General features: G+C 52.6%; 1 protein-coding gene across 19 annotated transcripts; it reads right to left on the bottom strand.

Moving 5' to 3' along the window:
* Positions 1-3,261: 3,261 nt before the first annotated feature.
* Positions 3,262-15,364, bottom strand: Sh2d6 (SH2 domain containing 6). 19 transcript variants are annotated; one of them, XM_052173953.1, is made up of 19 exons: positions 15,302-15,364; positions 13,861-13,897; positions 12,540-12,648; positions 10,748-10,810; positions 10,597-10,622; positions 10,221-10,255; positions 9,757-9,827; positions 9,536-9,665; positions 8,874-8,995; positions 8,055-8,118; positions 7,224-7,246; positions 6,842-6,902; positions 6,476-6,554; positions 6,017-6,047; positions 5,865-5,889; positions 5,488-5,793; positions 5,133-5,278; positions 4,817-4,972; positions 3,262-3,650 (listed from the first exon to the last, which is right to left on the bottom strand). In XM_052173953.1, the coding sequence occupies exons 3-19, from the start codon at positions 12,570-12,572 to the stop codon at positions 3,534-3,536; spliced, it is 1,488 nt and encodes a 495-aa protein (XP_052029913.1). In that variant the 5' UTR covers positions 12,573-12,648; positions 13,861-13,897; positions 15,302-15,364; the 3' UTR covers positions 3,262-3,533. The 19 variants fall into 19 exon arrangements, with proteins under 19 accessions (XP_052029913.1, XP_052029912.1, XP_052029898.1 ...); XM_052173952.1 differs by lacking the exons at positions 13,861-13,897; positions 15,302-15,364 and adding an exon at positions 13,198-13,667; XM_052173938.1 differs by lacking the exons at positions 13,861-13,897; positions 15,302-15,364 and having other exon boundaries at positions 9,536-9,650; positions 12,540-13,668.
* Between the last annotated feature and the right edge of the window lie 799 nt (positions 15,365-16,163).

Consider the following 16,163-nt stretch of genomic DNA (forward strand, 5'->3'; position numbering starts at 1 on the left):
CAGGCACAGCGTGGGCAGAATAACAAGAATCCTCCGAGCAATACCGGCTCAGTGTTAGAATGCCTGTTCGGCGTGTGCAAGGCCCTCGGTTTGATTCCGACAATAAGCAGGGAGGGGAGGGCTACACAGAGGATGAATGGCTCAGCGAAGGTGGATTCTTCTGTCCACCGTCTCTCACGTCAGCGGCAAGCCTGGGACGGTCAGCTCAGATGGCCCTGGGAGCCCAGCAATGCGTTGTGGCCTGGCCGAAGCTTTCCGCCCTTCCCAACTGCACACTTGCTGGGCTTCCCTAGTCTTTCAGGTCTGTCACACACAGCATTTCTCAAGGACTTCTTCTCTCAGCAGATAATGGTGCCTGGAATTTTCTAGTCTGGCCTGGTCACCTCAGAAAACGTGCAGTGGAAAGTCAAGAGCTTCCGTCTCTCCGGGATTACAGAAATACCGAAGCCTCCGACTCTCCCTGCATCCCTGCTGGCTCACTGACCTCTGCCCTAGGAAGCTGGAGGGGTGCTCCCCGTGTCCTCCCATGCTCATTCCCTCCGTGCTCACACTCACCAGGCCTCCTATGCTCCTCCAGACCTGCCCCTGCCATCTTATACTCCTTCACATTTACAAAGGCCAAGGCCTGAACAAACAGGATGACTGCAGCCAGCCATGGCCGTACACGCTCACATCACTCAAGGAATCCACCCCGGCTCGTGACGACGGAGCTCACTTGGTAGGTGCTTGCCTAGCGTTTATGAAGTCCTATGCTCGGTCCCCAGTGTGGGACAAACTGGCTGTGGTGACCCATTTCTGTCATGTCAGCACTCAAAAGGCGGAGTCAGAAGTGTTGGGTGTTCAAGGTCATCCTTGGCAAGTTTGAGAGCAACCTGGACAACATGAAACCCTGTCTCAAAAAACAAAACCAAAACTTCAGAATCTAATAAAATTGTCTTCTTTGAATAAAACAAATAGATTTGTTTCTTAGGCAATCTTAGCTTGGACATTCATGTTAAAAGGAGTCCAGGTCGGCAGCTTAGGGAAACTTGGGATAGACTTGGTAGACTTAGCAAATGGCTTTTTCAACAAACACTTGTCACCAACTGTATTCAGAGGCCTGATTATTCGGTATAGGGCAGGGATGGCGGGTTGGTCCTGGGGGTGAAAGGGTATTAGCAGGGTCTAAGGCTAGGAGGAGGGAGAGGAAGGGGGGGAAAGCCTGAATGGGTTGGGTCCCAGGGAAAGAAGACATCTGGACACACATCTGTCTGCTGAGCAGGTGCTAGGCCTGCTCTAGGCCTTGGCCTTTTCTCTTTCAAAGTCTTTATATGGTGGGAGGAGGGAGTGCTGTAGTCGAAGCTGCGTGTGGAGGTCAGAGGCTAACTTAGCCAAGATGGTTCTCTCCATCCACTCTGTGTCAGCAAACTGGCCCCACACACTGAACCACCCGATGGCCTGTTGTCCCAGGGGTCGAGCTCTTAGTACTGCCCCCACTACCTATCAGGGACTGTTTCCCTGATTTTTGCAGGGACAATAAATGAAAGTTACCTTAGTTCTTTGGGGGTTTTTGTTGTTGTTATTTTTAATGTGTGTTGGGGTGTTGTTCTGAGTTTGCAGGTAGTTCTCTACTGGACTGAACTCACTCTATAAACCAGGCTAGCTAAGAACTACCCATTCTCCTGCCTCAGCATGAAGTACCTTTGGAGCCAATACATAACAAGTGCTCTTAGCTCTGCCCTCCGGAAAGAGTTTACCGGAACTCTTTTAAAAGGCTTTTCTGTCTTGGAAGTAGGAGGCTCCTCCAGGAGAATGAAACTGCAAAGCAGATGAGGGCCCCCCAAAGTGCCAGTGACCCACACCCTAAGAAGTCCTTAGGTGCCTGGAGAAGTGGTAGGAGAGAGAAGCCATTCCCACGGAAGTGGCCTGGGGTGAACAGAAATGCGCGGAGTCTCCCTCCCCTCCAGCTTCCTCAGCTCACTGAAAGCCCAGCTGCTGGTGTGAGGCCCCCCACTCCTGCAGCACGGGGCAGTGCTGTCCTTGAACACACCCCCTGGCCCCAAGCTGCTTCCCTGCTGACTTTATCAGTAGCGGTTAATTGAGCTGGTTTGGGAGAAGGAGCCAGAGTGCTTGCTGCTCAGGAGGGGCCTCTTACGCACAGGCCCTCGCTTAAGCCTCCTAACCGGAGGTCGATGATTGTGCAGGGACAATTATCTTCCCATCTATTAGAGCTCAGGGAGGGTAATCTGCCGGAGGGAGGGAGATGACGAACGAGGCGACTGAGCACGCTCCCGCACCCACGTGGCCGGCCCCACCCCCTTGCCTCGCCTTTACAGATCCCTAGGCCCTGGCTTCCGCCGGGACTTCCACGAGCCTCCGGGACACGCCAGACTCTAGGTTCCCCCAGGAGGCGGTCCAGAGGTATTGGGGTGCAGCATGGCACTAGTGGGGGCCCGTGCCCTCCGTGCCAGCCCCTGCGCCAGGCAGTCGCTGTGCTGCCCTTTGTTTCCCCGTTGGAGACTTCTGCGGAGTCATGGTCACGTGGTGCTTCCGGCACGGGGTGTTCCAGGCTCCACGCCAGGGCCCGGAGACGCCCCCGCTCAGGCTAGCCTGTGGGCTGCTGGCTGCCAGCCCAACCCGGAGCCCCTTAGTCCTGCAGGGTCCACGTGCTGCCAGGCCGCTCAGCTAGGGCTCGCTGAGCCTCTCCCATCCGCTGGCCCAGGCTCGCAGCGCCTTTGTTCATCCTGCTCTAGGCTTTCATCCTGACTGTCTCCTGGGGTCCCTCCTATAATACACGCTAGACCTCAAATGCTTGCCACCAGCCTTCGCCCTCCTCCTGAGACCTTGAGCATCCTTCCCTTCCGTGCCCAAGACCAGCAAGCATAAATAAATAGACTTTAGTTTATTGGCCTGGCACTCCTCGTTGGCAAAGAGCTTAGAAGGACAAAAGCCGGAACCAGGTAGAAACGGGTCCCTTCCCTCTCCAGTTTAGCCTCCCAAGTAGACCCACGCAGGCACATTACTCCACTCGTCTTAGGAAGTGTGAAGCCTTCTGGGGAAGGCCGCTTTTCTCAGCATATTCCAGAATCTGTCCCCTATGTTGTCGGGATAACTCAGCGGCTAAACAGCTCTTATTGCTCTTTCCAGAACCCACATTTGGTAACTTATACCCTCTGACCCCCTAACTCCAGCTCTAGGGTATCTGATGCCTCTGCCCTCTGTGGGCATAGGCACATGATCTCACACAGAGACCTACCTACTCTAAGAGGTATTAAAAGAGAATTCAGCCAATACATGTTTATTGAAAGTATACTGTGTGCTGGGGACCTAGTTCCTCCCAGAAGACGCTAACCCCTCACAAGAAGTCAGTCTACGGAGAGGCAGTGTCTCAAAGGAAGCCAGCCTCCCCCAGGTGGCCATCTTCCTGCCTCTCATTTTGAACCTGCAGGGCCTTTGGGGTGGAGGCTGGCAAGGAATAGAAAGCGGCCTACAGTGAGAAGAAAGGTGCAGGGGCACACCGTGTGCCAGTGGCGGATTCCTGCTCTGCTGTTTCTTCAGGGCTTGGTGGGGAAGAGCAGGCAGGTGAGTCCCCGGCTGCCACTGTGTCTGTCCACGAGGGGCAGGGGGTGCTTCGTGTAATGCTGAACCATGGCGACCACAGAGGGGAAGACCTGTGGAAGGCAGGCAGGGCTCCCTTGAGCTTTAGTCTGCCAACAGCTTTCTAAGGCAAACTGTGAGGCCTGGCAGGGGAGCTGGCTGGCATTTTTCTAGATATTTTTCTTCCCACTGCGCTGTGAAACTGCAATGCCCGTTTTGCTGTCTGGTTGTAAGCCTGGAACTGCACAGGCATGCAATGCGGTTGGCCAGCCTCGGGCTTCCAGAGCTGGGGGAGAAGTGCTTTAGGCCTAGGCCTCCTCAGGCGAAACTGAGTGGGGGACGACTGTCTAGGTCTGAGTCCAACGGTTGCTGGGGAGATTTCTGCCCTCCTCTCAGATGGTCTCATTGCCCTCACCTTGACCCTATGAAGACTGAACCACGGCACAAGGAAATGCTTCCCCGAAAGGATGGGCCTCTTTTTCACAGTGCCAGATGTCTGGGAAGATATTTGGGCCTCTAGCTCTTCACACACACACACACAGCTTTATTTTGTTTTTAAACACGGTCTCAGTGTATCTAGATCGAAAGAGATCCATCTGCTTCCGGCTCCCAAGTACTAGGATTAAAGGTGAGTGCCACCATGCCTAGCTTCCTTGTTTATTAGGGTTTTTCTTTTAATTTTTTAATAGGTATGAGTGTTTTACCTCCACGGACACATGTGCCTCCAGTGCATGGAGTGCTTGCAAAGGCCAGAAAGGGCAGCAATTCCCTCAGAACTGGGCCTAAGGGCAATGGTAGTGACCACGGGGTGCTAGGAGCACAACTCCAGTCCAAACCAGTAAGCGCACTTAACCACTAAGCCATCTCTCCAGTCCCAACCTTGTTTTCTGAGACAAGGCCTCTCACTGGCTTGGAGGCTGGGTGTCCAATGTGTTCAAGATCTGGATACACGTTTCTCAACCTCCCCAATCCAAGATTATCAACCTTGAGCCACCACTTCTGTCTCATTTTAGCCCCTGAGGCTCTGGGGGGTAAAACTCAGGCCCTCATATTGCAAGGCAGACACTTAGAGCCAACTGCCTCAGAGGCCTCACCCTCTGTCATTTCTGTTCAAGCCAGGGTGAGGGAGGGAAGCAATTGGTGTTTTCCCTGAACACACACATGCTCTTGGCCAGGCCCAAGCTCTGCGCTGCTCTGTGACCCACCTTGCTGATCTGGCCCTGACTCCTCCAGTACCCACCTCATGATTCCTGCCCTCCCGACCCAGGGCATAGTGATGCCCGCCGTCCAGTTGCCGGATGGGAATGTTGAAGACACGGCCTCTGAGGAGTACTGCCAGAGTGAAGGGCTGGGAACTGTGAGGCCCAGAGCTGAGGCGCACCGTGTAGGCCCCATCCTGCGGAGGAGACCCTAGCTGTGAACTTCATCTTCTAATGGCCTAAGCCCAGCTGACTGAGTATGCGGAATGCCTCCCTGGCCCTCACTGCCGGCTTCATCAGCCACAGGCCGAGAACAGAAGGACCTTCAGAGAAGGCCAAGCATTGACAGATGCCCACCTTTTGGAAGTAAAGCAGCGCTCTCTCAACAGACTGACGGTCACAGTTCCCAGAGTACCAAGGCTGACCCAGCAGACTGCCATCCTGTACATACACAGAGCTGCTCGAAGAGACACACTCAAGCAGGGCCGGGAGAGCAGGGAGCCCTGGGGTACAGTTATTTGTGTTTACATGTTCCAGCCCCAGACTGAGTCCTGCCGGCCAGACCTAGTGTGGAATGCAGCAAGGGGGCTGCATACTGTTCAGTGCATGTGTGCTCCGTGTGGGGGTGTAGGCCCCAGGGCTAGGGGGGCTCCCAGGCAAGGACGCTGCTTCCCACAGGCAGCACCCACATCCGTTCCCAGCTTCCGCTCACCTCGGCAGCAGAGGTACTCAGAGCAGGAGCTATGGAGGAAGCAGACAGCTTCCTTCCTGCTGAAAGAAGCAGAGATGAGGGCTGGAACCAGGAAGGGGACGGGTGAGGAGGCTTCATGGTGGGTCCTGCAACAGAGGGTGCCAGCAGGGCTAATGCCCGACATAGGCCATTCTGAGCCCCTTGCATTCCCAGGCCCAACACCCTGGGAGGACCCACCCGACGGGCCTTGCATGGCTTCCAAATGAGATCTTGGGACACACACTGGCAGCTTGGCGTGACTAGGACCCGAGGATCTGAGGGAAGCATCTGTTGCCAGAGGGAATCAGAGCCTGGCAGAGTGGTCCTGGGCAGACTGAAGACGGACTGTACCTACTCACCTTTCAACGCCGCATCCACAGCTCCCTGGGACACAGGAAGTCTGGTCAGATGGGAACTGGCCTTCCAGGCTTCTGCCCAAAACCTGAAGTCCCACCCTAGGCCTCCCTCTCTCCCCCTGGGCTGACTTCTTCCTTGACCACTGGCCTCTTACATTCCGAGCCTCCTGGTGACCGGTCACAGACCTGCAAGGAATGAATTGGGGAGCAGAGCTCAGAGGATTTATTGTTTTCTTTTCTCTTCCTTTTCCTTTCTTTCCTTCTTTCTTTTTCTTTTTTAAAGATATATTTTATATATGTGAATTCACTGTCACTGTCTCCAGACGCACCAGAGGAGGGCATTGGGTCCCATCACAGGTGGTCGTGAGCCACTGTGGTTGTTGGAAGGGAATTCAGAACCTGTGAAGAGTAGCCATGCTCCTAACCACTGAGCCAGCCCTTGTTTTTTCTTTTTTAATCTATTTATTTTTTTATTCCTTTTGAGTCAGGGCCTCACTATGCAGCCTCAACTAATCCAAAACTCTCTATGTAAACCAGACTGGCCTTGGATTCACAGAGATCTGCCTGCTTCTGCTGCCCATTGCCGCATGTTCCCTTCCACTGCTGCATCTTACTTGGGCAATCCAGATGTTCTTGGCAGAGGAACTGGAGGCACCAGGGCTTTGGAGCTCAGAGACCTAGTTAAGGCTGGAACTAGAACAGAGAGGGCAGGCAAAGGCTTTGACTCAGCACTCCTAGAGCCTTCCGTAGGGAGACTCCAGCTTGGTGGCCTGGCTGTAGCAGCTGAGAAAACCCACCCAGCTTTTGCTCTAAGGGTGTCAGTCACCTCTTTGGTAGGGACAGCGTGGGACTAATGGCAGAAATGAAGACACCCAGGTGGGGTCTTGAGGGGAGTGTTTTGGAGGGAACAAGAATGAGGCCAGAAGAGCGTGTGTTCACAGTAGCAGAGGGCTTCCGGGATGCGAGGGGCAGGCGCTCACGTGGATCAGGCTCGCACTCCAGGTAGATGTCCTCGCTGGCTTTCTCTGTACGCTCTGTCACCTAAGGTGTAGGACTATGGGTTTGAGTAGACCTGTGGCCCCTTTTAGGAATCTGCCTCATTAGTGAGGAAGTAGGACATGGAAGAAGCCACTGACTGAGAGGAAGGCGGCTCTAGACTTCTCACTTTCTCCTTATCTGCACAGGAAGGGCATGTCTGACTGACTTCTCCTTTAAGAGCGCTCAGAGGGTGGCACCACTGGCTTATATTTGTGGCTGAGAGAAGGACTCTACCCCAGACCTTTCCCCCCAGAGGCACACTCCACTCCTGTCAGTTTTCTAGAAAAGTCCCTAGACTTCAGGATAGAGAAGAAGGCAGCTCACCACTCCAGCAGGTGGACCTCGCCCTGTGAGGTAAAGGGAGAAGCAGCGTTCATAAGCATCAGTGAGGAAGGGCCTGGCGCCCTTGGTCACAGTGCTGCTTAGCGCTAGCCCAGGAGCGCACACCTCATTCACGCATCCTTTCTCTTTACAACCCTGAAATGTCACCAGGCTTGACGTCTCACCAGATTTGCTAGACTTGGTTCCAGATAACTTTATGATAGCAAAAACAAAAAATAAACGAACAAACAAAAAAAACCATAGCTACCCTCAAGGAGATGGAGATTTACCAGCAACAGAGAATAAGATGGGCTGGACCTCACGGGGTCTTTGACCTTGGGCAGGGGGATGCTAACCCTCCTGGAACCTGTTTTACCTATGGATGCTTCGAGTGGTCCATCCCCCATCCTGATCCTCAGGTCCTGTGGTCATAGGCCTCAAGGTCCTGACCATAGGGGCAAGTCTCTAGACAGTAGAGGCAATCTGAGTGACAGCCCAAGGCTGCCCCATTGATGAGGGCATACTCAGACATCTCAATAGAGAGGGTCTTAGATTTGACCTCTTCATCCTAGGTGCCCCTACTGGCCCAGGGATCACACTGGGTGCAGACAGGGCCTGGAGGTCAGGGCCTCTGCTTTCAAACTCTCTGGCACACAGTAGAGCATGATTTTGGTGGTAATGACACTTGTACTGACTAACTTAGAGGCCTGGCAAGCAAACGAGGTGTGGCTAGGAGGGATGCAGCAGGCCCAGTTCAAGGCGACCCCAAAATTCTAGCCTGTGTAGGAGAGGACTCCCCTCCCTCTGTGGAGCCATAGAGAGGGGACACTCTACCTCGCCTTCCAAAAACAGGTCCCTGCTTTGGGGTTGCAGGCTGTAGGTTCGGTACTGTCTTCAGCTGTGGGCATAATGGGAGGAGGGAAATGAGGGAGGAGGGAAAAGGGAGGAGGGAGGAAGGGTGAATTGCGGGCAGTTGAACAAGGAAGCTGGGGTGCCAGGGGCTAGAGCCGATGTGCTGCTTTCAAAGCTAAGGCTGACTTGGTCGTGTTCACGCCTGAAGCAGAGGCAGGATCAGCATGAGTGGAAGGCCAGCCTGAGCTCCGAGAGACCCCCTCTCAGCTGCCCCTCCCCTCAGAAAACCCAACGCAATAAACAAACATAAAACACTAAACAGGAGCCATGCGGGAGAAGGACAAGGCTTCTCTCGGCCTCTGGCTGGGGTCCTTTCCTTACGGTGAAATTTCCCCTGCTTATTTATTTGTTTGTTTGTTTTTATTCTGTAAAACACATACGTGGATAACCAGCAGATCACAGAGGGAAAGGGAGTTGGGAAGGATGACAGAGCGCGAGGGGGGGGGGTCCTGTGGCCCAGAGCGAGGTGGGGGGAGCCTCGCCCCAACCTCAGCAGAGGAGGAAGAGCCCTGCTGAGCAGGGAGCAGAGCCGGGTGGGTAAGGAAGAGACGAAAGGACCCTTTGGGTGAATGGGAGGAGCTACTATTGTTTGTTTGTTTGTTTCACCCTGGTTTGTAAGGCACCCTGGTGTGTAAGACGTGACAGGTTTCATGAAGTCTAGAATATAAACACATGTGTTGGGGTGGACAAGGCATGGGCAGGGGTGGGGCTGCAAATGAGATGTTTGTAAGATTTACTCACCGGGAAATGGTAGCCAGAGGTAGGGCGGAAAGGGAAGGAAGGGTTTATGGGGAATCCTCTGGCCATGGCAGACTGAGGTGGGGGCGGTGGGGGCTTGGATGGATCCACGGGCCCAGAACGATCTGAAAGAGACCCCATGCTTTGTAAACTGGGGAGAGGGAGGAAGTTCCTTCCTAGTATATTCCCACCCGCTCCCCACCTAGCCCTCATCTCTCCCTCCCTCCTCCCGTCCCCTCTACTTATTGGCTTCTTGACGCCCCGTCTCCATGGCAACTGGAGACAGTCAGCTTCCCTGCCCCCACGTAGCTGAGCCCAGGGGGGTGAGATGCCTGTGGTGGTGGCCTCTCAGGGCATTCCCACCCTGGTTGGGAGGATGTGCGGAGATTTTAGAGGGGGGAACACAAGGCCCCTGGGACTGGGTCGGGCTTCCTGCTTTGTCACTGTTGCCGTAGTTACCTCGCCCCTCCCTCCTGTCTCCTCCTCTTTCTCCTTTACCGTTTTAACTCCTTTCCTTCATTTCCCTGGCCCTTTTGGCCCAGCTAAGAGGCCTCAGTGGCCCTGCCCCAGCTCAGGCGGAAGGAAGAGAAGCCGGAGCTGGATTCCCCTTTGTTGGACCCTCTTGCGCTGACCCAAGCTCCCAGCCCACTCTCCTCAGCCCTCACCCAGATACAAGGCGTCCTCTTCAGAGCCAAGGGACTGTGCAGGGGCCAGACTGACGGGCAGGACCTCACACGGGGGCAGCTCATATTTATCCTCCTCTTCTACCTCTTCCTGGGCCTTCAAAAAGGGATGCTGGAGGCATTGGGAAGGTGCACGATGGGACAAGGCAGGCCCCATGGCTGGTGCCTCCCTCCCCTCCCCCATCCTCGGCAATCTGACTTACCCTGTTTCTCCTTGTCTCTGGGCCAGGCAGAAAGGACGGGCTGGCTACATTTTCTCTCCACACTTGGGTGTCTGGATAGATAGACTGGTTTCGCCTCAATCCAGCCCACCTACTTGCAGCAAAAGGCTTGGCTCTGCTCCCTCTCTGATAAATATAAACTATCTGCCCTTAACTATGGGCTTCGACCCTACAACTAAAGGAACCCATAAAAATGGGCCTTTCTAGCAGCATAGACAAGACGGGTGTGTTGAAACACGGGGACCTGGGCAGATGTTTGTTTCCCCCATCAATGTCTCTCCTGACCCCCGCACCCAGAGTCTAACCTAGACAGTTACGAGAACCAAGCTTAAGTGCTAAGCCTTGCTGGACTCGTGGTGGGACAGGCTATCTGGAGTCACTCAGGGAGATCCAGCGGTGGGCACCCTGGTCTGCCGGGCCCCAAGACCCACTGTGCACTTACTTACCTGCACATCTGGCAGGTAGGAATGGTGGTCCCAACCTGTAAGCAGATTCTACTCAACTCTGCCCAAGGAGACCCTGAGTTCTGTCAGGGTGACATCGCACTTTAGACCACTCACACCTGTGACTGAGAATGCCCTGAAGGAGCTGTGTAACAGCGTGGACCTGAGATCAGAGCAACAGAAGGAGACTGGGGGTGGGGGGCAGGCAGAACTAGTGGCCTTTGGTGCACAGCTGGGAAGCTGGGCACAGGGCCGACAGAGAGTGGAAGCACTGGATGGCCAAGTGTATAGGGACAGACAGACAGACGGATGGACGGCTGCTCCGGTGACAGGGAGGTAGGTGAAGACAAGGGAGAGCAGGAGGAAGAGGGACACTCACCGGGCCTTGCCGCCACTGAACCTGTCCTAGAAAGAGCAGGAGCGGAGACAGGAAGTTAGCACAGCTGGGTCTCTCCCTGCCCAGAGTCCTGGATCTCCCAAGAGTCTGAGCTGGAATATGCCCCTGAGGATCCTCTGGAACCAAGTCTCACCATGGCCGGAGGATGAGCGGAGCCCCTCTGCCTCTCTAGAGCCTGGGAGCTGCCACAAATGTCCTGGGGGGAACAAGGGCTCCATTGTTCCCATTATTTACATATTCTAATTATTGGGAAGGTGCCGGCTGCTACCTGTGGTCTCCCACCCAAAAGGGACTTTATCCAGGACAACTCCCAGGGCCCTGCTCTCCTCTCACAGCTGTTCTTCAGCCAAACTAGAAGACCTAAGACCCAAGATGGACCCAGTATGGCTCTTTGGCATCACCTTTGCAGAGCCATACTGGGTGACATTGATGGACAGATGTCACCACATTGATGGATAGATGCCACCTTGCTGTCACCCATCCCATCCTTTTACTCTGGGGAAAATCCAGAGGCTCTCTAATTCTATGTGATCAACTTATTCTTTAATGGAGGTGTTTGTAAAACATCTATTTATCAAAATGGACAAGGTGGCACACTGCTTTGGTCCCAGTACTTGGGAGGCAGAGGCAGGCAGATCTCTGTGAGTCTGAGGCAGGCTTTGAGTGAGACTATGAGACTACATACTGAATTCCAGGACAGACTGGCCTCCACAGTGAAACCTTGTCTCACAAAACAAAATGAAACAAAAACAAAAATCAAAGCAAAATAAAACAAACAACAACAACAAAAAAACCAAATCACCAACAAAAGTTGGTTTATAGACATGTGTCACACATGAGGCGCTGCCTCCAGCAGTGAGGACACTACAGAAAGCATCAAACCTTACACGTGTCCTTTCCTTATTGGGCTCCCAGAATAGTTTCATGACGCAAGCACCAGTTTTACACTCACTTTCAAATGAAGACACCAACTCTATTAGTCAGCTCCCACTGATGTAATAATACCACAGCACTGAGCGGCTTAAACAACAGAGATTTTATTTCCTCCGAGATCAAGAGGATAGAAGGCTAAGATCGGGGTTAGTTTCTGGTGAAGCCTCTGTTCCTGGCTTGGATATCGCCACCTCTCTTTGTGTCCTCAGGTAGCCTGTGAGCACTCGGGGAGGCTGAGCTGGGTATTACTTCTTATAAAGATTCAAGACTATAGGATCAGGGCCTTAATCTTACGACTGCACTTAATCTTAATTGCCTCCCTAGTGGCTCACTGTTCTGCTAGGGCCACCAGGACTAGAGGTTCAACATATGAGTTGGGGGCAGGGAAGCCATAATATTGAGGCTCTGAGAAACTGAGACAGTTTCCTGGGCTGGGGACCTAGTCTAGTTGATAGAGCACATGCCTAGCATACACAGAGCCCCGTGTTTGATCCCTAGCACCCGATAAAAACTGGGCTTGGTAGTGGATGTCTATAATCCTAGTAGGAGAATTAGAACTAAAGGTATCAGCTGTAAATCATATTCAAGGCCAGGGCTACTTAAGACTCTGGGTCAATAAACAAAAACCAAAAATTAAAAAAACCAAGAAAAGCCACTAGGGTAACTCAGTAGGGAGCCCAGGTAGTACCATTGTGAGAAAGGGAGAAGTGTGGAGAAGACACAGGATCAGGCCCACCTCAAACTCGGTCCTGGGCCTCTTCCTTGCCCTTCATCTCCTGCCTCAACATTCTTCCATATTTGGACCAAGAGTCTGGGGGGCAACTTTCTCACCCAAGGGATTCTCTTATCAATTAACAAGAGGAGAGCAAAGCCAGGTGTCAATAACTATGGGATCAATGAAGTCTACAGGTCAGACTGGAACATTCTGGATGCCTCCCTGCCCCAACCGGAACTGATAGGATTTCCCAGAGGTAGCGCAGTCCGACCCTCACCTCAGCTGCTCCTTCCTGCTCAGGGCTTTGCATAGGCAAATCGCAGGGCCTGGGAGCAGGAAAGGACCCCAGGGAGGCAGAGTCTGTGTCGCCTGGACACGGGCACCAGCTGCACAGAGATGAAAGGAAGGGAAAGCAAGAGGTTTGCTTTTGCAGACGTGTCAGGCAGGAGGCTGTGGACAGCCCTTTTCCCTGACTGGGATCGCTTTGTGCACGCCACCACAGACCCTCTGGAGGAATTCCTCCACGGGGATTGCAGGGGTTCGTGTTTTGAAGGTTGACTCCCTCACAGGCAGCACCTGAGTGTCCACGCTTTGGTATTTGCAGAGCACAGAGTGATTCCATAGATTTCTGATATCTTAGCTGCCATCCCCTGGGTGAACAGTCCATAATCTAGGCCAGGGTAGGCAGCTAACCTTCAGGGAATACAAAGTCAGTTCCTCCACTTGCCCTGTCACTGGAGAGCTGGCATAGGCCTTCAATCCCAGCACTCAGGAGGCAGAGGCAGGTGGATCTCTGTTAGTTTGAGGCCAGACTGATCTACAGAGTGAGTTCCAGGACTGGCTGGACCCAGTGAAACAAAACAAACAAAAATAAGCAAACAAACAAACAAACCACTTAGGTCCCCAGATCCCACAAGACTACAAAAGTTAGTTACCCCCAGCCTGGGAGTCTATACGGTCTGTATCACACCCATCTCCTCTGGTGTAAGTCTGAGGGGTGCTGCTCAGAAGAAGCTCTGAGTGTGACTTCTCATGGGTTGTTCTGGGATCAACTCTTAGCTCGCTGGCACAGGGCTCCCCAGCACAGGCAGAATGGCACAGACCCAGCCCTGGGGGGCTGCTTGGGTGATGGAGAGAGCAAAGAGATGGTTAGCTTCTCTGAATGTCTGTTTCCTTCTGAATGAATGCTGACATTAACAGAACAATTTGCAAGGTACAGGGTGGCTCAAGAATGGAAATCAGGCCGGGCGGTGGTGGCGCACGCCTGTAATCCCAGCACTCTGGGAGGCAGAGGCAGGCGGATTTCTGAGTTCGAGGCCAGCCTGGTCTACAGAGTGAGTTCCAGGACAGCCAGGACTACACAGAGAAACCCTGTCTTGAAAAAACCAAATCCAAAAAAAAAAAAAAAAAGAATGGAAATCAGGGCTCAGGGCTGAGGCAGGAGGATCGTGGAAAATTCTGATCTGCCTGTTGTACATAGTGAGTTCACACTGGTGTGAGATTATATCTCAAAACAAACAACAAAACCCAAAAGCCATCATCTGTCATTGGCAGGGGTTTCTGAGGGTCCAATTTGCTATTGGCATGTTTTAGCTTACCTGAACCCAGGACACCATAAGTTGAGGTTGTAGTTGCCTAAAAATGGGAGAGGGGGCTAGCTGGAGTTGGGGTCCCTGGTGTCAGTAGAGTAGGATCTGGGGAAAGTCTGGGGTGGCTTCTGAATGAAGACAAGTGAGCGAGCTGTGGCCCAAGGTCTCAGGAGTGACGTGTGTGGAACAGGAGCCTCTTGAGATGTGAGTGTTTGGGCTCCTGGAAGACTGAAGGGGACAGCAGCCATTCTATCGGGCAACCAGGCATGTCATCTTATCTCTAGTGAGGCTGGTGGTAACCACACTCATACTTTTTTCTTCCATTCACAGAAGTCAGACACACCTTCCCAGCCTGCTGTACAGACAGGTGCTGGCGCGCTGCCAGCAAGATACGGCTGCCTCAGGCCTTAGGCCGGAAGTAGGCTCTAAGAGAAATGAACCAGAGGCAGCGTGGTAATAGATGATGAGCTCTTTCCAGAAGTTACTGAGGCTGAGAGTGGCCTTCAGATGGACAGTTTTGACAAAAAGTGTGTCTGCACCCAGCATGCCTTTGCCTGGTCAGCTTGGCCAGCCCTTTGGCACATTCTCCCTGGGAGGTTCCGGGTCTGGTCTTCCTAGAGATGCTGTGACCTATAGGCTATATTTCTCTCCAGGTTTATTGAGCCCAATAACATTCTGAACACAATGTCCTGAACCTGCTTCTTCAAAACATGAGACCAACCTGGGCTACATGAGACCTTGCCTCAAAAACAAACAACAACAAAACAAACCCAGCCAGTGGTGGTAATGGCACACCTGTAATCCTAGAATTTGGGAAGAGGCATCAGGAGGATCAGGAATAAGGGTCCTCATGGGCACTCAATGAGTCTAAGGCTAGACTAGCCTAAGTTACATAAGAACCTGTCTCAAAACAGGGTTGTTGAAATGATCCACCAGATAAAGTCATTTTCAATAGCCTGTCTGAGACCTGGGACCCACATGAAGGAAGGAGAGGAACAATTTCCACAATTTATCTGCATATCTCCATGTTTGTACTCTCTCTCTCTCTCTCTCTCTCTCTCTCTCTCTCTCTCTCACACACACACACACACACACACACACACACACACAGACACACACAAATAAACATACACATATTCAAAATAAATAGATAAATGTGCTAAAGGTATTCCAAACAATAACAACAGCCAACAAGCTGGCCAGATGGCTCAGTGGGTAACGTTGCTTACTACCAAGGCTGAGGACCTGAGGTCCAGAAGCCACGTAACGGAAGGGAGAACCAGCTCCTGAAGACTGCCCTCTGACCACCACACACACATCATGTGACACATGCACACACACACATAAATAATTAACTAATTAAAAATGTAAAGCAGAGGCTGAGGAGACATCTCAGTGGTTAAGAGCACTTGCCTGCTTTTTCAGAGGACAAAGGTTTTGTTTCCAGCACCTGCATGGTGGCCACTGAAGATCAGGAACTTCAGTTCCAGGGGATTTAGTGCACTCTTCCTGCCTCTGAGGTGACCTCTCCAGCACACACACAAATAAAATGAATGTCAGGCTGGCGAGACAGCTCATCGGGCGGGGCCGGATGCTGCTCTTCAGCTGACCTGAGTTTGGTTCGGCACCCTCATCAGACAGCTCACATCCACTTTTAAAAAGAGATTTATTTTATTCATGTATTTTATGTATATGGCCGTTTTGTCTGTATATTCATCTGCACACCAGAAGGGCACTGAATCCCATGAGAATACAGTTACAGATGCCCTGAGCCACCATGTGGGTGCTGGGATTTGAACTCAGGACCTCTGGAAGAGCAGCTAGTGCTCTTAGTTGCTCCTCCTTGGCGTCACACCCTCTATTGGGTGTTCTTTGCCACTCTATCTTAATAAACCCATGTTTGATCTGCTTTTGCTGCTGCTGTTTGTGGGGAGCCAGACTGACCGGAGGCTTTCTCGGAGGCCCTGGTGGAAGGAGAAAGGGAACTTCAGTTCTGTGTCCTTGTCTGAACTTGGCAAAGCTGGTCCAGTGCCTCGAAGGAGTCAAGTTTGCAGCTTCTGAGGACCTGACTCCGCTCCCCAGGCTGCAGTTATCAGTCCTTAGGCAGTTGTGCCTGAGGTAGCCGTGTTATCTTTGCCAACCTCTGACTTAGCTCTCTGCTGCCCTTGGCCCATTCTCCCCTGAAAATAGGAGGAAACTTGGTTGGCATTGGTCATGAGGTCAGGAGAGACCTCCTGACCCAACTATCGCTTTTGTCTTCTTTATTCCTCATTTCCCAGTCCTCCCACTGGACACCACAGTCAGCTCAGGTC

The sequence above is a fragment of the Apodemus sylvaticus genome, chromosome 2 (genome assembly GCF_947179515.1).
Source record: "Apodemus sylvaticus chromosome 2, mApoSyl1.1, whole genome shotgun sequence".
Taxonomy (NCBI): Eukaryota; Metazoa; Chordata; class Mammalia; order Rodentia; family Muridae; genus Apodemus; species Apodemus sylvaticus.

What these genes read in the sequence shown, in the direction of transcription:
- Sh2d6 (XM_052173937.1), bottom strand. Translation starts at nt 12,929, where the DNA reads ATGGACTGTTCACCCAGGGGATGGCAGCTAAGATATCAGAAATCTATG. An exon ending in AGCAGGAAGGAGCAGCTGAG is followed by an intron (nt 10,811 to 12,539) that starts GTGAGGGTCGGA and finishes TGTTCCCCCCAG; the next exon opens with GACATTTGTGGCAGCTCCCA. An exon ending in CCTCTGGCTACCATTTCCCG is followed by an intron (nt 8,119 to 8,873) that starts GTGAGTAAATCT and finishes TTATGCCCACAG; the next exon opens with CTGAAGACAGTACCGAACCT.